At 45.5% G+C, this 20991-nt stretch overlaps 2 protein-coding genes across 5 annotated transcripts; both read left to right on the plus strand.

Annotated features, from left to right (window-relative positions):
- The first annotated feature begins 1362 nt into the window (after nt 1-1362).
- On the plus strand, nt 1363-10622 carry paqr7a (progestin and adipoQ receptor family member VII, a). Of its 4 annotated transcripts, none has more exons than XM_088602893.1 (3): nt 1363-1729; nt 2770-2879; nt 6613-10622. In XM_088602893.1, the coding sequence occupies exon 3, from the start codon at nt 6674-6676 to the stop codon at nt 7721-7723; it is 1050 nt and encodes a 349-aa protein (XP_088459019.1). In that variant the 5' UTR covers nt 1363-1729; nt 2770-2879; nt 6613-6673; the 3' UTR covers nt 7724-10622. The 4 variants fall into 4 exon arrangements, with proteins under 4 accessions (XP_088459019.1, XP_088459018.1, XP_088459017.1 ...); XM_088602892.1 differs by having other exon boundaries at nt 6616-10622; XM_088602891.1 differs by lacking the exon at nt 2770-2879 and having other exon boundaries at nt 1367-1729.
- Nucleotides 10623-10654: 32 nt separating this feature from the next.
- On the plus strand, nt 10655-18660 carry LOC148649774 (uncharacterized). The gene is made up of 6 exons (XM_088602894.1): nt 10655-10737; nt 11808-11868; nt 12700-12840; nt 13197-13254; nt 14174-14255; nt 17261-18660. Exons 3-6 carry the CDS (start codon nt 12725-12727, stop codon nt 17644-17646), a joined length of 642 nt encoding a protein of 213 aa, XP_088459020.1. The 5' UTR covers nt 10655-10737; nt 11808-11868; nt 12700-12724; the 3' UTR covers nt 17647-18660.
- Nucleotides 18661-20991: the final 2331 nt, after the last annotated feature.

Here is a 20991-nt window from a genome sequence, read left to right on the forward strand (position 1 = left end):
TAGGCCCGTCCCCCCTGGTGACAGCTGCACTCTGTTCTGCTTGCCTTCAGCGCCCTCCCCGAAGAGGAAAGCTGTTGACACCCATGAAAAAGGTGCCGTCCTTCGGATGAGATGTAGAACTGAGGTCCTGACTCTCTGTGGTCATTAAAAATCCCAGGGCGTTTCTCGAAAGGAGTAGGGGTGTTACGCCAGTATCCTGGCCAAATTTTCCCCCTGGCCTTTACGCCTCCTAATAATCCCCATCTCTGAACTGGCTTCATCACTCTGCTCTCCTCCCCAGTCATAGCTGTGTGCTGCGTGTACTGGCCTACACATTGGTGGTGGAGGAGGGGAGTCCCCATTACCTGTAAAGCTCTATAGAAAGTGTAAGGAATTATTATTAATAATTATTATTTTGGGTTGGTCCTAAACCAGGAAGTGTGTGTGTGTCTGTGTGCCTGCTCTGCGACAGACTGTCCAGGAAGTATACCGCGGCTCCCCCTGAACTGGATTAAGAGGTGAGAAAATGGATGCATGGATTAAACTAGGATACCCTGATCCTCCAGAGGAAGGAGAGGAGGGGGCAGAGTGGCATGACAGGGCCCTAATGGGATGATTAGGCACAATAGCAAAGGTCAGCGACTTCCCCATTTCTGATGTTATTTGCTTTCATCAACTTGGGTTGTCAAGACAACATGTTGTTACTCTGGCCTGCTATCACTTTTCTTTTATGCAGTAGCCTCAACATTTTTCACAAACCATATCCAAAGGATGGATAATTCAGTCCCCTTCTTTGCCATTGCTTATTGTAGTGTTTAAGTGTTGCACTATAAGTATTTTACAGTTTCATAATTCTCAGTTCATTGCACAACTAGGAAATACACAGATCTCTGCTGTTGATACTACTTTTTCCCACATTTTATACGTGATTCCCTCTTCATTTTTCGTTATCTTGACGTGAAAAATGTCTTCCAGACTGTCCAAATTATTTAGCAATAGGGTTCAAGTATTTTCTACAATATACGCACCGCAGTTCTATCTGAAAACTGGACTGAATCCCTGTGGGATTTTATCTACAAGAAACTAGCAGCTAAGATGTTTCACGTATACTTTTACATAGTTTACTGTACATTCCGTACGCTACAGGTCTTACGTTAACCTATGCATTTTAGTTCTTTTTTTTGTTTAAAAGGAGGGCGGTAACGTGAAGACAAACCGGAGCCAAAACGTTTTTTTTCCCCATTTTCCGCTGTATCTGGGTGCGGTCACCAAAGGCAGCACACACAATAAGCCTCAGCCGTGCAATGTTTAGCACGAATTTGAGCATTTACTGTACTTATTAAAAACCCTGCCGTCCTGGCCAACACTGTGGTTTTCTCCTGCATGAAATGTGCAAAACCCCGGGTGCGCCTCTTTATCTCATGAACTGGTAACAAAAAAAAGCAACCGCTTTCTACTTCCAAAGCGATACATTTCCATTTTTGTTAATTTTTGTTGACCGCCTACTTATTCCGAGGCTACTGGCTCCCCCGCACTGACACCCAAGTGCCTGCTCTGGTCTTCGCTACTCCCAGTGGCTGCGGCGCCAGTCAGCCCGCCTTCGGAAGGCGTGACTGCGGCCGAGCCCTGGTTCACCGAGCGCTCTCGCAGATGGGAGGGACGGTCGTGCGAGCTGTGTGTGCACTTCGTCTCTGCGCTGGATGGAAGCCGAGGTACAGCCAGCTGATGAACCTCTGGGACTTTAAAGCAGGTGACGACTTCATTTCGCGGCGGTTCCCTCCAGTCGTGATACTTTGCGTTAGGATGTTGTTAGGAGTAACAACCCGGACGACGCGTTGGTTACATAACGCTTGTCGATTGTGAAAAGTAACCGAGTGATAAACGCATAAAGTGAAGTGAAGAAGCCGAATGATCACGTATTTCGGTCTGGTTATATCCGTTAATCCTCAATAAAACACTCCCTTGCTCTTAAAAACGTTTTTTTTTATATTTTTAAGATCAAAGTGGGATTTCTTAAGCGTTCAGTGCATACGTGCAGACTTATTCATAACGCGTCCTTTTCGGTTGAGTTGATTAAAGTTTCCCTCTAGAGAAATACAAAGCTGAAAAAATAATGTTCGGAGAAGGACGATATTTAGCACGGGGACATGTGAAAACATTGTCTGCGCGACGTTCTTAAGAAGGCGGAATTTTATTTTTGTAAATCAACAGTTTGTTCATGTCAAAGTCAAATTGCCAAGACCTTCCTGTTGTCTTCGAGCTGGTGAGATAAGATGCGGTTCAAACTTCGTGTGTATAGGTCTGACTTGCACGGCACACAGTGGGTTATGAAAATAGATTAATACAGTCAAATCCCTTTTCTGTCAAACACTGAATATATATGAATGAGATGTATAACTATATTTATAGGACATAAACCTTTTGTAAATATTTCCTTAAAAGTGGGTTTTTTAAAGACAGTTGTCACTGTACACCTCTATACTAGGCTTGTAGAAAGTCAGATCCCATGGGCGTTTTGTGTTAGCTTGACCACTGATGACCTGTCGTTTTGAGCACCTGGCCTCAGGACCCCACCTTCAGTGTACCCCAATAGTGTACTCCCCGTCACAGACTTCTACAGCTGCTGCCTGGAAGAGAACATTTTACTTGGAGAAAGAACAGTATAAACAGTCTGAAATCTCGAACCGCAAAAGGCACTTTTAGATAAACAGGAAAAAACAACCATGCTCTCAGAACTGCACTGTTGACTGCGAAGTGCACTTGTTAAAATAATGTAGCTTCATTTACAAGGGGGTCGCAGGCCTTGGGGATGAGGGACTACACGAGAGGTGCGAGACGTTCAACACCTACGGAAACAAAAACCACGGGAACAGTGAATCCCAGAAGGACTGGATTTCAGCGTGAGTTCGTGAAACTGTGGCACTAGCTGTTTGTTGTCATCGTCGCGTTCGTACACCGTACCTGTTTACTGACAGGCATGCTGGACGTCTTTGGAGAATAAAAATTAAAACTGTGGGAGTGTGGAACATGCTAAACAGCCGATACCCTGGTTTTCTCTCTAAAAACGGCGGGGCTAAATGGCGCTGTATGGCCTTCTCTCATTTTTAACCCTTCTAACGAATGTATGTTCGAAGCGGAGTCTGGTTGTTTGATAATTACCTGTCCTACTGCAGACACGGATATAGTATGCGTCTTTGACTGCAGAGATGAGTCAGGTTCAGTTTCCCTGTTGGTTTTCTAAGCCTTACACTATATCAAGACTGGCTTTGATCCCTTTCCGCCTATAGGTGCTTTGCTTTGCCTTAGCTTCTGTGCTGGGTGGTGTTCATTTTGTGCTCTCCAGAGTTGGAAACAAAACCCGCTTTTGGCCTACTCCAGCTCAACAGTGCAGCAAGTTATCTGAAAACATTTGTGTAGGCAAATGCTTTTCAAAAGCACAAGTGTTTTTATTTCCAGCACTTGAAAGAACGAACTAAAAAGCCCACTTTGTAAGCGATCAAACGATCTTGAAAATGAAAGGATGTTATTGTTTAAACAATTACCTTTACATTTAGTTGTATTAAAGAAGGGTTTAATATCAAATTGTAGAGTAGAAAGTAGAGCTTCAGCTGATGCTAAAGTCTAATTGAATAACCATCAAACCTGCCCTTATGCAAATTAATCTAAAATGTGACCAAAGTGTTTATTATTCATTGTATGAATACATTCTAAATACTTAAAAGTATTATTACTTTTGGGCTTGCAGCACCCACAGCAATTTGATTTTCTTGGTTCTTCTAAAAATATTGCACTGGCTTATCTTGTTTTTCCAGACAGACAGAAAAAATGTTGACATGGAGAAAAGACCAAATGTTCCCCTCCCCTCACTTATCATGTACTCTGTCAATTACATCTAATGTTTTTGCACTGAATCGTACATGTACTAACTTCACATCTTTTAGAATTAATTTCAGCCTTTGTAGAACGGCACTCAGGCACAACACTAATTGATAACAATGGTAAAAGAGGTTGTGGTTCCTAAAAAAAAAAACAGCTTATTGTGAAATGGGTTAATATGTTCTTTTTAATGCATCTGATTCTTTTTTTTTGCGGTTAGTGAATTTTGGTTATAGCGTTTGAAGTTGCTTTTTAGAAGCTTTGACTTCAGAGTCAGTTCAGGTAGCAGATACCAATTGCGTTCTGATTTCTGCTCTGTATAGGTGTGAACGTGCTCACCACAGACACTGCTTTGTCACACAGTGAGCTGACGTAAAGCAGCCTTGTATGTTTGAGATAACTGACTTGATGAAGCTCCAGAAAATGACTCTGTTATCAGAAAACCACTCAGTGTGCGATCTGAACATGGGGGGTGTCTGTTACTGAAGGAAATAGCCGTTACTCTGTCTGCATGATTTAATAATTGTGTTGGATTCCTCCACCTGCAGAACCGTGTTCTGTAATGAATCACGGTGACATGTAAGATAAGATAAGATCACTTTGTTACCCATATACATTTTCTTGTATTAGGAATTCATCTTTTTGCATGCCCCAGCTTGCTCTCCATGAGACACAGACACACAGACAGGGAGAGAAGCTTGGGGTCAGTGCGCAGGGTCAGCCATTGTACAGTGCTCCTGGAGCATATAGGTTTAAGGGCCTTGCCCAGGCGCCCAACAGAGTAGGATTCCTCTGCTGGCCGCTGGATTTGAACCAGCAATCTTCCAGCCACAGGGCCACAGCCACAGAGCCACTGCTCCCTATCCCTGAATTTCCGCATAAGGTCCTGGGACATTATCTGAGGTGCAAAACAATCTAAAATATTGGGGAAGTTTCATTTTTCCGTTTCAGTGAAAATGAAATGCAGCATTATTGAAAATAAAATATTTAAATAATAGATAAAAACTTTTTTTAAATGATAATTCATTCTGATCGTTATTGTTACATATAAAAAAGTTAAAATTAGTGTTAACACCTTGTATCCTAACAGTGTAAGAAAGATTAAAAAGGCTAGGCCTGGTCAGTACTGAGATGGGAGACCTACAAGAAAATTCAGGCAGCTGCTGTCAGTGGTGTTTGTGGGCCAGTAGGTGGCGCTCTTCCCTCTCAACCAGAATTTCCGGACCGAAGCTCCAGTATGGTGATGGGGGATACGATACTGCAGAAAATGAGACATTAGATTGCGGCGTTGAGTACACCATCACTTAAGGACCTGCAAATGCTTTAGTGTTTCCTTGGTGTACAATCTGTACTTTCTGCACATCCCATTTCATTTAATCAGCGAAGCGATGTTTTGCTCCAGTTTCCTGTGCAGTGGGGCTGTTGATGTAGAATGGCCGCTGTGTGTCTCCCAGGTGGGAGCTGCTCTTCAGATGTAGATGAAGTGGGTCCTCTTCCATGAGTAAAGTGCGTCCTTTGGGATCAGATGAATGAAAGGTATTATCACAGATCCACAGAAAGCACAGTCAGAGGGAATTAACTAGGTAAGAGTGTTGGTTTTCCAAACCACTGGACTTGAGGAGTTTCTCGCTACTGGAGAGCCCTGGAGGAACTGGGTGGAAACTCACATTCGCGTTTTGACAGCAGGGTCAGCAGAAGAGTTTCATAGCTACAGTACAGGTGTAAACTCTGTTTAGGGCCAGCAGTGTGTTCTCTTTAGAGGGTTAAAAAAACATTTTAAATTGAGATGTATGGCAGGCTAATTAAATAAAAGACTGAGATTACCACTGGGCTCTGTGTTCCCAAATCCCACAGCAGAAAACAAATTTCCCAGAGGGGGAAGCAGAAGGCGACAGAGTGAAGGAGGGTCTGGTCTGATTTTGTCGCGCTGGTGGAGGAAATGAGACTGTGCTCTGTGTTGGCTTGTCTGGTTTGATAAATGTTCCGGTGAGGTGGCAGAGTGAGTTGATGGGCTGTGTATGACTAAAGATAATACAGTAGAGATAATTCGGGCAGCTGTATTGCAGCTCCTGGCCATGTCAGTCTACGACGTGCACAAATGTGTGTTTTTTTCACACTCCTTCTGCCACTTGATTGTCTTTTAAAAAAATATTGATCCATTTTACATTTTTAGTCGAGGGCGCAGTGAGTAGTGTTAGGTGGTTGGACTCCAAGCCAGGGTGTTATGGGTTTGAAGGCTAGGCAGGACGTGTGAAGGCCTTCGGGCTCTGTGGTATACAGTAACTGGGTACAGAAGCTCCATGTGGTCATCGTTTCCCACTAAATCCGTCTGCTTAATAAACGATTTCATCATATAAAAATGCTGTATTTCTTTGTATTAACTTATGCATTGTTCTTATAAGAATCAATTTCATTCCATTTTTAAAATCAGCGCTGCTTTGAATGGTCAGTTTGTGCTCCAGACATCTGTCTCCAAAAACATTTTTGGAGGCTGTGGTCTTAATTTTGCAGAATTCCTTGAAATCCAACATGGTTCCCCTTCAGTTACTATTGAAAAAGCTGAAGAATGATAAGTTAATCTCCCGTGTGCTTACTCTGTTTCTAGCTGGCTAGATCCTTCATCGAGGAAGGGTTCTTCCGTGGGATCAAAGCCCAGGGAGACCTTAAGCCAACTTCTAGTCATTTTATGCTTTTTTTGGGGAGGTATTTGTCAAAACAATGCAAAATGTCAATACAGGTGTTTCTTCTGCTTCCCAGCAGGCTCTAGGTGAAAACTGCAGAGACATTGGCAGCATAAACAGCGATTGCTACCACTGTCATGGAGAAGATTGGCCGACTGTTCATCAACCTCCAGCAAGTCCAGCAGGTCCCTCAGATGCTGAAGGAGGCTGCGCCCTCCCTACCCTGCACCATGAGGGAGGGCGAGGTGCCCTGCTACCTCCGGGAGCACTACATCCACACCGGCTACCGCCAGATGCACCAGGGTTGGCGCTACTACTTCCTGTCCCTCTTCCAGCGCCACAATGAGACGGTCAACGTGTGGAGCCACCTCCTGTCCACCCTGGTGGTCCTGATGAAGCTGTCCCAGCTGGCGGAGACGGTGGATTTTGTGGGGGATGTCCATGCCTGGCCCCTCCTCATTCTCCTCCTGTCCTCTTTGGCCTACATGATGTGCAGCACCCTTGCCCACCTCCTCTCTGCCAAGTCAGAGTTCTGCCACTACGCCTTCTTTTTCCTGGACTACGTGGGGGTGGCGCTGTACCAGTATGGCAGCGCCTTGGTTCATTTTTACTATGCCATCGAGGGCAGCTGGCACTCTCTCCTTCAAGGTATGTTCATGCCCTGTGCTGCCTTCTTATCTTGGTTCTCCTGCCTGGCCTGCTGCTACAGCAAGTACTGGAGCCACAACCTGCCATACTGGCACCGCAAGGTGGTTCAGGTGGTGCCCTCTGGCCTGGCCTACGCCTGGGACATCAGCCCCGTGGTGCACCGGATCTTCTCGTGCCACCCCTGCTCCCAGGATCCCGCGGTGTTTTTCCACGTCGGCCAGGTGGCCTTCTTCCTGTCCAGCGCCTTCTTCTTCACCCAGCCTCTACCTCAGAAGTGGTTCCCGGGGAGGTGTGACGTCCTGGGACAGGGCCACCAGCTTTTCCACGTGCTGCTGGCCCTCTGCACCCTCAGCCAGATCGAGGCCTCCCGCCTGGACTACCTGGGCAGGCGGCCGCTCTACCAGCGTCTCCATGGCGACGCGGCCGCCCTCCACTTCTCCCTCCTGTTTGTCTTCACTGGAGCCGTCAGTGCCCTGACCGCTGTTGTCATGAGTGGGAAAGTCCGCAGCTCCCTTGACCACAGAGACAAATTGAAGTGAAGACACCGCTGATCTTGGTGTTAATGCCCTAGCCTGTGGTTTAAGGATGCACTATAAGTGCGGCCTATTGCTCTTGTACTTTTTCACTGCTAACACCTTATTATTGCTGCAGACGTGCTCTACAGTATCACTCGGACTGTGAAGACTAATTGCTTGAGATATGCGAGTACTGTTTTGAAGTCTCTACTGTTCTCGAAGTGCCTTCCTGTCTGCCACAAAAATGCAGAGCTTCTCTTCTAGTACAGCACCTGTGGAGAATGAAGGTCTATTTCTGCAAAGGTCGTTTGTGTCTATATTTTGTGTTTTTAGCTGTGCAAAAATACAGTAGTTGGAGGTCCCGTTACGTATGTTGGTCCACTGCAAGGGCATTATTTTCACAGCTTGGATCAAATCTGTTGTTCTTTTTAAATCGAATGTTCCCATTTTTTTTTTGTGGTCACAGACATTGGTGGAATATGAATGTGTTAAATTCCCAGATAGGGTCTGCCCCCCCCACATACCCCTGTATTGGATGAAGCAGTTAGAAAGGAGATGGATGGATGCTGGTTTTTTATGTTAGGTTTTCTACATTGACCCAAAAAAGGTTAGATTTTTAATTTCACCAGGGCCTGGTTAAATGTGCATAATGCGCATTAAATGCGGATAGATTTAAAATAAGACAGAATGTGCATCCTTGCTTGCATTTTACACGCATGTCTAAATGCAATTGCAAGCAAAGCACAGGACAACATCAGTATTCTTTATTTTTGCTGATTTGTTGTCAGAGCTGAGGTTAATAAATTAAAATGAGACCCGTGGACTCTATATCACTGAAATATGTTGCACAGCTTTCTTCATAGGGAGCAGGGGTGGAATTTGCACAAGGTAATCCAATCAACAATAAGGTACATGTTAATAGTTCTGTTAAAGAAGATGCTCATGGAGTCTTGTTAGTAGCCATGAGCACCGAAATCCACAGAGTTTAAGAATCATGAATGTTTCACTTCCAATAGCCTTTTCCCCAGCTGCACTGTAACACTGACTGCTTGTTTTGCGAATGTCTTTGGCCTGTTTGACGGGTACAGTCGGGTCTTGCCAAATTTGTTGCATCCCTGAACTCTTTGGATTTCTGCTTTGCTTTTTGTCTTGTTTTTTTTTTTTTGTGCTCCGTGCTGTCTGTCACCAGCCAGCGTAGGCAGCAGTGCTGATTGGCTGGGACACAGAGATCACCATGGGGACTGCTCACGAGGCAGCAGTCCTGTCCAGCTCCTGTGATGAATGTGCTGTGCTAGAACAGGCAAGAGGACGATCTGCATAGCGGATTAGTTCAGAGGTTGCTTTCCTTTATTCTGTCCTCTTTGGCGAGTTTGTGTTCATTTTGAAAAGAAAAAAAGACAATACAGTATACAGAAAATATGAAGGCAGTTGCTGGTAGTATTCAGTGATTGTATAAAGGGGACATCTTAGGCCATACAAACCCATTAATCAAGCCGCATTCTGAGCTGATAAAAGCCTGTTGCTCTGCTATAATTGAGAGCTAATTCCCCTTGTTGAGATCAGGATGTACAGGTATGTATTAATGAGCAACCATGCATCAGGCTTCCCACTGAGCTTAGGCCTGAAACTAAGACAGACATAATTTCATTTTTCACCATTAGCCCATAACACACGTAAGCACATAGGAGCACTTTGAATAATAACCTGGGCTGCATTCAGGAAACACCTAAATCCATCATGATGATGCTGCCAGACAGAAGCTGGCGTTGTTGAACATTGGTGACAGAGTGCTCTAAGGATGTTGGTAAAAATATAGTTATTAAATCTAATTGTTTATGGAGGGTTGCCCAGGTGGGAGAGTCACCTGGTGCATGCTTCAGTGGGTCAGTCTAGGGAAAATGACAAAGTAAAGCTCCTGAGAGCAGGTAGGTGCCTGCAGTCCAGCTGTCCTGGATTCTGCTCTGGGTTGTGTCATATGCTCCGGATCTCCCTGGGAGAATCGGAGCAGGCTGAATATCGCTGGGGTTAGTCGGGATCGAGACGGTGAGAATTGTGCCTGTCCTGCTGTCCAGGCCGTCAGTTCTGCTGTTGGTGCATCAAGCTTAGTGCCTGACTGCACGTACGAAAGCGTTGTGTGTGCGTCGTCTTCATCTTCAGTGAGCTGAGCTCGGTGAGGAATGGCAGTTCCAAACTGAGGTGCAGTAGTGTTAATTTGACCTTGTAAAAGAAAATATATCGCAAAGAAAAAATACTATCTCTAAACTTTTTTTTTAGATGTGGCATGTAAGATAATTCTGCAACGTGTTTCACATCTGTGTTATGAATTACTGTAAGTCATAGTTTGCCACTGTAAGATAAATGCTCTTGCCTAACATTTCTGTGGCACAAAGTCTCATTTCAAGTGATTTTTAATGCATACACATGGCAACAAAACAACAGTAACTTACAATCTCACTTGCTGCACAGAAGAGATTAATGCAGGGCTGTCCCATCCTGGTGGGCTGGTGGTTTTGCAGAGCTGGGCAAGACATGGATAATGTCATCATTTTCTTTTAATTATCCTAGTAGGTTTTCTTTTGCTCTGAGCTATAAAAATGTATGTGCACCTTTTTAGTGCCGCTGTACATAGTGAATATCATGCCTATTTATCACTTTTGTTTTGTAATAAATTGTAAAAAAAAAATCAGTCACTGTGGTGATTTATATTTGAAGGCATTTTTAGCATTTTCCTCTCTTCACTTGTTTGTTGTTAATGGTCGCCCTCTGGTGGCCAGAAGTTGCTTGTGCATTGATCTCAGTACACCTATTGTGATGCTAATGAAATAATTTCCTGTTGCTGTCCATCACAATGTATGTTCTATAAATGGAGAGTTTTGTTCAATCACGGAAGCTAGATAGTAAAATCTTCTCCTCTCGATTGTAACCGTTCTTATGTAACACTGATTCTGACGCTGTAGATTTGACCACTGACATGTGCCAAGTCCGAACACCAGATGCATTGTGTCTGCAAGCCTAATATTCTCAACTTCTGAATCAAGGTTATCTAGTGTTGAACTACAGTTATGCTCCAATGATACTTCCAACCTAGAATAAACCACTTCTAGGTTTCTTAAATTCATTCATGCAAGTGGTAATTGAGTTTTTCAACTGACTTTGCTAAAGTATGGTGTGACAATAAATGCATATTACTACAATAAATGCAACCTACCGACAAAACTACTCTTCTACTACTCTACACCAGGGCTACAATGGCTCCATCTGCCATGTCTTTGGTCTATTTGTCCCTGTTATGCAGCGCCCATATGGTGTTGGTTACTCGTTGTGATGTCAGTATCACAGGGCCCGCCTGACTCACACTCCCAGTGCTGAACTCCAGAAGACCTCCGATTCGGCGCAGATTAGGAAGACCTTTAGCTGCTGTAGCTGATTGGAGCCAGTTATTGAGGAAGGACTCTTCTTCGATCATCCAACTGAGTAGGAACTTCCATCAGAAGTTCCCCCTTTTTTATTTGACAAATACCTATTTCAAGCAGGCAGCTGCGTCAGCATGCATAGGCTGCAAAGGAACAGGTTGGTCAAAGGATGTTGAATTCACCTCTACATTTCAGACTTCTTGCACTGAATGCCTCTGATACAGGCCCATACAAATGGATGTGTTTAGAATATCCTCACAGTAAGGTTATACATGGTCCATATGTGGCTAAAAAAGGTTTCTGTTACATACTAGCAATACTGACCTAACATGTGAAAGATATAACCATGTGCTAGTCATATTAATAGCCTCTGGTGCAAAGATGGTCATCAAGATCCTACACTTTTTCAGAAACCACAACTATTTTTATTTCCTTAAATCAAACACATTGGTAAATTTAGAACACATAGCAGCAACTTGAAAAAAACAGAACTTCAAAAACAGACTGTGGACCTACTGTAGTATATACTCTAGGATCCAGAGCAATGAGGAAGCTACTGTGTTTAATACCCTCCTCTGATGCGGGACATTAAATCATAGAAGTAAATAGGAGAAGAGCAGAGCAGGTAGTGTGCAATTTCCTCAAAATCACTTCTCTTCCTGATCTCTGTGGTGTGTCTGCCATTCACTGTACAGGCGTGAGGGAACATAACTTTGAGACTTGGCTGGGAGAGTGCTTTAGAACTCAATACGCCGGGTAAGTCAAACTGAGCTAATCTTCATATACCTCACCTCTTTAACAGATTTCTTCTGTCAACAGCAATCACCCAGAGAACACTGAAACACTCCAGAGGCTGGAAAATCTTTTGATGGGAAATTCCATTTTAGATGGCAGCCAAATAAGATGATTAAATCTGCTGTTTCTGCTGTTGAATCTTTGTGTTTAGCTCTGACTGATGGTATAGGCAGAACCTGTCTTTACATTTCCTTTATAAAAGGGAAAAATCTACCTTTGATACATCCAGCAATATCCACACACCTGAAGAAGGCTCTGCAGCCAAAATGTTGTGCCTCTCTTTACTTTTCCTTTCAGCTGGAATTAACCTTTACCTGTTCCTTTGCAGCCTGCTCAAGCTGACGCAGCTACCAACTTGAACTTCTATTGTAATTTCTATTTTCTTTCAAAAGGAAAATCAGTTGGAACTACTTAATCTTTTACAACAGTTAAACAGAATTCCTGGGGCATGCAAAGTGTGCACTAAAGTGCTATCTAGTCATAATCTTCTTTTTACCTTTCACAAGAGACGGGAAATTTAAAAAAAAATAGTTTTCATATCAGAGCAGCGTCCCTGGTGTACAGGTGTTCTCTCACCTGAGCCTTCGCATCTGTGGAAGCACTAGGAGGCCAGCCTGGATTGAAATGCCATAGAAAAGCTTCAGGACGTTGGTGTTTCATGGGCTGCCAGATATGACAACACCCTCAAACCTTTTCCAGTACCAAAACAGTTTCCTCCAAATGCGCTGTGAGCGCAGGAGGCCTGTGTTTGATTCTGGTCCGCAGTTAGAGCAGTTTTATACTAATCCACAGACAGGAGACAGGAGACGCTCGGGACATGGCCCAGGAGACGCTCTTCCTGACTTCGTCCCTGCCGTGGAGTGCTGGCGTCCTCGGCGTTTCCTGCGTCTTCCTCGTCCTGCTGCTCCTGCTGTGCAGCCACTGTGGAAAGAGGTAAGGGGCGCGTTGGCGGGCCTGGGCCTCAGCTGACAGAAGCTGGCCCCCTCAGTCGAGGCAGCTGGGTCCTGCCCTCGGTTAAAAGGGGATGAACACAGGCTGGTCTGCGTGGGGGACTGCTGGTGTTACAAGGACTCTTTTGCTCTTGCATAGATTTCTGTGAACGTCCCTCTGATCTAACAGAACTTTGCACTCCAGCCCCATTGCCCTGAAGACCACTCATATCAAGGCCACGAAAACAACACGATGTTACTTTGCCCAACGCTGCAGTTCTGTAATGGAATTCTTTCTTCTAAGAAGTTAAAATGCTTGGAGGCAATGCAGGCTAAATTCAATAACATCTCTTTTTTCAGGAAGCCTAAATCACCCACTGACTCGAGGACCAGCGGGGTAGCAGATCTCTCCTCAGTAGTAAGTCAGCTACACATTCCAAGTATCCTGGAAAAGCTGTGTGTCCAGATGTGTTCAGCTAGCATGTCTCACCTCACGGTTACAAACTGAAACATTCCAGTACTGTTCCAGACAAGTCAGCTTTCCATCTATCACCACAGCTCAGGGATGGCAACTGCAGACGTCCCAGTTCTACTCAGTGTGTTACTTCTTGCGCAAAATGATGCAACATCGTTTAAATCTACGGGTTTGATGAATATAGGCTTTTAAAGACATCTTTGTCGCAAATGCCCCGTCTTCACTGAGGCCCTGGGCAGAAAAAGCAGTGTGGTGTTAAAAACCGAACGTGGCTTCTGGGCTTAAGTGGACTCAAGAATCTCATTTAAACAATATGGGAGCAAATAAAAAATAAAACATATTTAATGAAGTATATAATTTCATTATATATAATATAATGAAATATACAATGATATATTGTATATTTCAATTCAGGATATAAACTGAAAAGTACAGAATTCACATTAAGCAAAGCTATATGTTGGCTACTTGTGAATGCTAGATTGTGGTGGGTTATGTTATGTGCAAAACATATGCAGGTTGGGACCATAAGCATTGAAATGTGCTTCAAAAGCTCAGAGAGTCGAAGGTCTGAGAAATGAAGTGACGCTTGAGTGAAAGTCATCACTGCCGTCTACTGGAAGGACTATGCTGAGCAAACAAATGCATGCTTGTACATGGGCAGTGACGTGCACTGTCAGTCTTCACCAGCTAACTGATCATTGTAGGGTACAGGTGCAGTGAAATTAAGTGCATGTGAGCGTTTCATAGTGGGCGGTTATTGCCATGTTTACTGTTGAATGACGCTGCTCCTCCCACCTGTGCGGCTCGTGAAGAGGGAGCTGTCTGCCCCTCTCTAGGTTTCACCACCCTGTCTTTCCAGCCACCGGGAACAGCGGAGCAGCAGGAGTCCGCGCAGACTGCATCCGAACCCCAGCGGCAGGACGCAGGGGAGTCACAGAAAGGTCTGTGCCGTTTCGTGTTGTCGCTCCGCTGAAGAGCGACTGCGGTCGGTGCTGAAGTGCCACTGTGTTAGTAACAGGCTGACACTGGGGAACGGGGAACAGGTTCAAGTTCAAGTTCAAGTTTATTGTCATAACACTCATATACATGGTATATGGTATAACGAAATATTATTTAGCTAGCTCTCGGACATAAGTAGTACAAAGAGAAAACAACAACAACAACAACAACAACAATACAATTGAGTAGCAAAAGAAAGACAGAGACAACAGGCAGTGTGCAAAAAACAACAACAGGCAATGTGCAAAACAACAAAAGGGTAACAGGTTATGTGCAAAAATATGCATCAACAGAATAAAATAAAGGGATAGAAATGATGGGGAGTGAACTTTTGACATGTATGGTAGAGGTAGATTTTCAATGTGTGTTTGGGTTTTTGGTAAGAAAGAAAGGAAGAAGGAAGCTGTCTGCCCCTCTCTAGGTTTCACCACCCTGTCTTTCCAGCGCAGACTGCCTCCGAACCCCAGAAACTGCTCTGATCTCCTCTTCATCCAAATATTTAAATTCACATTTTACACGGAGTCACTTCAGAGAAAAGGAAAAATCCGCATTTGCATATGAATTGTGAGAACAAGGGGCTAGGTGGGATTATCTGAATCAAGTATGATTACAAGCAGCGCTGTGGCGCAGCGGCTAGCATTACTGACTCCCAGCGTGGGGGACCTGGCCTCAAGTCCAGACTCCACTTTGTGTGCAGTTTGCATACATGGGTTTCCTCTGGGTGCTCTGGTTTCCTTCCACAGTCCAAAGACATGCCGGGAGGTTAATTAGCTTCTGGAAAATTGGTGTGTGTGTGTGTGTGTGTGTCAGTCAGGATACATCCAGGATACATTAACCGGGAGGTTAATTGGCTTCTGGAAAATGTCACGCCCTCTGCAGCCAGAGGGCGCTCCTTCTCTGTCCTGTCCCTAGTTTCCGGTCTGCTGTCCTTCCTGTCCCTCTCTTTCCCTTGGGCTATATATTTCCGGGTCTTGCACTCTGTCTTCGCTCAGCATTGACGTTCGGATGTCCTGAGACCCGCCTAGCACCAGGGCGCCCCACGTCCGCTCCCTGAGGGCATAGGTTTCTATACGGCATTCCTGAACTCTTTGCACTATGAGCCCGGGCCTTTTCCCGTCTCGCCGCTACGCATATGGGTCTTTTTCCGCTCTCCTGCTCCCCGAGGTTAGTCCCTTTGGACGTCTGTGACAGAATGCTGAGCCACCTGCTGACCCCGCGAGCTGCGCTTTTTTTTGTCTTGCCGCAGTTTTTTTTTTCTTTTTTTCTCTGGGCTGTTTTTTTTTTTTCAGTTCCTCTATTCTAATCACTCGATATCACTCCGATCTTCCGTGCCTGTGAGCGGGTCCTGCACCTGGCTTTCCTCGGGTAGATCACTCCGATATCAGTGATTGAATGTTGAGCTGGCTTGCCTATTCTCATTACTGGATATCACTCCGAGCTTCTGTGTCTGGAGCGGGTTCTCGTGCCTGGCTCTTCCTGGTCTTGCTCTCTCCGATATCAGTGATAGAATGGTAAGCTTTCTGCCGTTCCTCCATGCCTTTCGCTGGATATCACTCCGGGCATCTGTTGTGTCTGTGAGCGGGCTTCGGTCTGGCTTTCCTCAGGTTGTCCACTCCGATATCAGCGTTAGTATGTGAACGTGCCCATTTGCCGTTCCTCCATTCTTTTCGCTGGATATCACTCCGGGCATCTGTGTCTGTGAGCGGACTTCGGTCTGGCTTTCCTCAGGTTGTCCACTCCGATATCAGCGTTAGAATGTGTACGTGCTATTTGCCCAGTCTGCGGTATTTTTCCCCGGGGTTTTTGTGTTTTTTTGTTTTGTTTTGTTTTTTGCCTTTTGTTTTGATTTTTTTCTTCCTGGTTTCCCCTCCTTTTTGGTCCCCCCTACTCCCTGTGTTTTGGAACTTTGGTTCCTACCTGTTTCCTGTTTTTGGTTCCTATCTGTTTTGTGTGGTTTGTCTCCCTGGTCTTTCCCAGGTTTTTGTCTGTTGTGTTTGTGCTTGTGTACTTTTTTGTTTTAAGTCTCCGGAGCTCTTCTCTACCCCCCTTCCTCCACCCAATAAAGGTTTATACCCCGGAGGAAGGGGTAGCTCTCAGCCGTGGATTCCCGGAGGTTTCCTTTCAGTTAAATGAGGTTTTTCCTCCCCCCAGTGCTGTGCAGCTTATTTATTTGTATGGGCGTCGGGAGCCGCCCATGAAGGGGGGGGTACTGTCACGCCCTCTGCAGCCAGAGGGCGCTCCTTCTCTGTCCTGTCCCTAGTTTCCGGTCTGCTGTCCTTCCTGTCCCTCTCTTTCCCTTGGGCTATATATTTCCGGGTCTTGCACTCTGTCCTCGCTCAGCATTGACGTTCGGATGTCCTGAGACCCGCCTAGCACCAGGGCGCCCCACGTCCGCTCCCTGAGGGCATAGGTTTCTATACGGCATTCCTGAACTCTTTGCACTATGAGCCCGGGCCTTTTTCCCGTCTCGCCGCTACGCATATGGGTCTTTTTCCGCTCTCCTGCTCCCCACGGTTAGTCCCTTTGGACGTCCGTGACAGAAAATTGGTGTGTGTGTCAGTCAGGATACATCCAGGATGTAAACTGCCTTGCTGGGATAAATCCCGGCTGAGATTAAATTGGAAAATTCTCCAAAGTAACCAAACACCTAAAAAGAGCATGAGCCAGCTATTTACATCCCCAACCACATGATGAACTATACATTGCAAAACCACAAAGCATCCTTAACGTTTTGAAGATCTTAAAAACGCACGAGTAAAGTGGCTAAGAGGAGAATATTTTGGAGCCACATGTCACTACTCTATGCACAGTCATTGAAAGAGTGCAAAACTGAGATTGAGAAATCCTGCGCTGTGGATTAGTAGGCACAGACGACAATACTGCGGTAACGGGCGACACGGACAGCGTGGCGCTCAGACTGTTAGTTCTTTTTTTGCGTGGTTTGCAGGGAATGAACAGGGCACACCGGTGACTAAGGAAACGAGGCAGCTGCCCGACGTGCCCACGAACCGGTCTGTGAGGAGATACAGCAGCTATCACAGCGCCAATGAGTACGAAGAGGTGGGTGAGGTCAGGAGCAAGTGGACCGCCGAATGCCGGGTGTCGCGGAGGCAAACGTCGGATTGCAGCAACCTGTACGAGGAGATGAGATGCTACCCGGGCAACGCCGCGGACGCCGAGCCCTCCTTCCCCGTCTACGCCCAGGTTCAGAAAGCTAAGCCAGCCGGCCCCGGTCAGGCCGAGCGAGACACGGGAGAGAAGAATACAGAGGCCCTCTATTCCACAGTGAGCAAAGTACGCGGGCGAGCTGTGCAGTCTGAATTATTTTTCTAGTACTGATCCCGGAGCTTGGATGGTGTCTGATTGCGCAAATGGTCAACAGTGGATTCAATCAAAGACAAAGAACAAATGCGGGGGAAGTCACACCCGGCATTGAACTATGACACTAACTCTGACAACTATGTTTAAAAGATGCAAATATTTTTTTATTTGTGATCAGTGTGAAAACAAACACCGCGCACATGTGCTAACTGTATATGTTTCCGAACACAGCTTTATGCGATTTTATCTTTCAAGTGTGTGCAAATCGTTTTGAAATGAAGGTCCCGAAATCAATGGGATGGTGTTTTCGTTCCTTCCACTTTTCCACTGTTGTTTAATGTTTAACACATTTCCTAAAAAAATGCAAAGGGCCGCGCGTGGTAAAATCTAGGAGGCACTTTTTTTTACCATTGTGATATGTACAGTTTTTTTTTTAAATTTAAACATAACTGTGGGGTACGTAGTAGCACTAAGGTTTTTTAATGATCTACTACGGTACTTCCTTTTGAAAACTACTATCAACAGGTCGCCCCCTCCGGCGTGATTATTTGGGCGGTGAGTAAAGGAGTCGTCCCGTGCAGCAGTTCAGGGAACGACTGTCGCCCTTTCCAGAGTACCAGAGTTATATATAGCAGCCTGTTGTCACTGCAGCTAGAATAAAAACTAGCCAAACATAGAATGGAAATATAAACATAATCAGGAAAAAAGCAGTATAAAAATACCAAAGGGAGAAGTGGGACACGTGAATTTCACATACTGGTAACACTATAAATCCGGGGCTGCAGGTGACACTTAGAGGTCTTTTATAAGATTGTATTAGGAATTTGCCTTTTCGCACCAGGCCCATCCTGATTGATCCTAGGCCTACCCAATCTGTCCAAAGTAATTTTAGATTTTTCCCTTGTTTGCCTTACAGGATTTGCTTTTTAATGTTACGAATTGGATTTTGGGATTTTTTTCATCGTATGTGATTTGCTATTGGCTCGCTGTATCTTTTCTGTCCAATAAAAAAAATCTGTAACTGTTGTGGGGCGGTGCAAGCGTAGCCGTAGCCTGATTGGCTATTGTTGTCGTCAGACGCTCTTAGAGCTCTCTCGCGCTAGGTTTTTGGTTTGTTGGCCAACATGGCAAAACACATGCATATATCTACATTTCTTTAAAAGCCGCCTGTAGATGACCAGACCAGTCCCGAAACAAATAAAACTCATGAGATGCTACAGGCATCTTGGGTTTTAAGCAGTACAGCCTGGCTTCCCGAATACAAGTGTTTCTGGATGTTTGCTTGTAGCAGCTCGATACAAGCTCAATCTGAGGGAGTTGAGCACGAAGAGGTTCTAAAATTTCTCCTGTAAACACATTACAAGTTTTGGAATGCATGAATAACATTAAGATAATATTGACGGATAGATGCGAGTGTGCATTTTACAGATAACTATTCAGATCGCCTCTAAATGCCCTGCAGTATTTTAAGTGAACGACGTCTACAGAGCTAAAATACATCCAAAATATGTATTTGACGCTTTTATTAGCACACTATCTTGCAATTAAAGGTACGATGAATTCGTTAGCACTGTAATGCGACTATAACAATTGAGTGTTAAGTCTTGTGGGAAGTCACGAATTTCCCAGTTAGGTGTCTTTTGGCATCGAAAATAGAAAAGTGTAGTATTTTCGGGGTCGGCGAGGACGGACACAGAGATTCATCCAGTCGTTGAACGAAACACGTGCTTTTATTTTTCGGCACAGGCAGCACTGCACCCCCGCGCCCCTGCGCTAGCAGAGAGTGAGCGAGCAGGTAGTTACACAGCGATAGGGTGGCAATTGGGTACAAGTATAAAAGGGGTGTGAAACCAGGGAACTATTTACAAGAATGCGGGCGATCTCAGCAAACTGTACGCCCGTTTTGCAGTGGGTCAGCTTTACTGCTCAGCGGCTTTCCTAGTACCCCAGCCGGGCGCTCTTCGGCCGTAGCGCCAGGCGAATGCGCTACAATAGTAGTTTCGTGGGTTTCATACACGTTTAGAAGCATCATAAAGAATCAAACAAGATCTTCAGAACTTAATATTTTAATACCTTTGCCGTTTTTATTGTCATGGCGCCTCACTCGATATTACCCTTGGGGCGATGCATTTACAACCTGTGGTTGTAATGTATGTAAAATCACTGTGATTGTAAGATCTATGGTTTTTATTTTTTAAGGCACGTTTTCCTTTCTTTCCCTACCATGACACGCTGTTGCCAAACGCGTAACTGTGGGATACCATGCGACAAGCCCTCCGCAGCATGTCATGATAGGGACCCCATGTATATCGCATGTATATCGCGGCAGTGTATATCACGACTGGCGCCTTGCTTCCATGCCACCCTGGTACCGCTGTCGCACCAAAGGTCTCATATCTGGACATGATATACCCAGACAGGACATGTAGCGATATATGGACTTTGTGTCGCGACATGGGGGCGGGGCACTTCTGTCGGGGTAGGTCATATCGCAATATGCGGGCTCTATGTCACGACATGGGGGCGGGGCACTTTTGTGAGGTATGTCATATCGCGATATGCGGGCTCTATGTCACGACATGGGGGCGGGGCACTTCTGTCGGGGTAGGTCACATCGCGATATGCGGGCTCTATGTCGCGACATGGGGGCGGGGCACTTTTGTGAGGTATGTCATATCGCGATATGCGGGCTCTATGTCGCGACATGGGGGCGGGGCACTTTTGTCGGGGTAGGTCATATCGCGATATGCGGGCTCTATGTCGCGACATGGGGGCGGGGCACTTTTGTCGGGGTATGTCATATCGCGATATGCGGGCTGTATGTCGCGACATGGGGGCGGGGCACTTTTGTCGGGGTAGGTCATATCGCGATATGCAGGCTCTGTCGCGACATGGGGGCAGGGCACTTTTGTCAGGGTATGTCATATCGCGATATGTGGGCTTCATGTCGAGACATAGGGACTGGGCACTTTTGTGATATGCGGGCTTCATGTCGTGACATTGGGGCGGGGGTGTTTTGTCGGGGTATGTCATATCGCAATATATGGACTTAATGTCGCGAGTGACAGTGGTGCGCCAGTCGTGATCGGGATGCGCGCACTCCTATCGTGACATTTTAACCGAGTCGTGACCGCGCTGTGGATGCCATGACGTTCTTTGTCTGCTATTCAGTTTTGACCTCATTGCGACTTCTCTTAGAATTACCAGTAACTGGAAACCAATACATGTGTTACTGTATATCCAGCGTGCTCATACAGCACACACAGTACACACGGAACTTCCGCTGTGGCGCTTTACCCAATCAGAGTGTCGATTCTCACTTTTCACCCAATCGCGGCCCGACCTGTTCGGTGGTTT

This window comes from Lepisosteus platostomus, chromosome 13 (assembly GCF_059453375.1).
Source record: "Lepisosteus platostomus isolate fLepPlt1 chromosome 13, fLepPlt1.hap1, whole genome shotgun sequence".
In the NCBI taxonomy this organism is placed as follows: domain Eukaryota; kingdom Metazoa; phylum Chordata; class Actinopteri; order Semionotiformes; family Lepisosteidae; genus Lepisosteus; species Lepisosteus platostomus.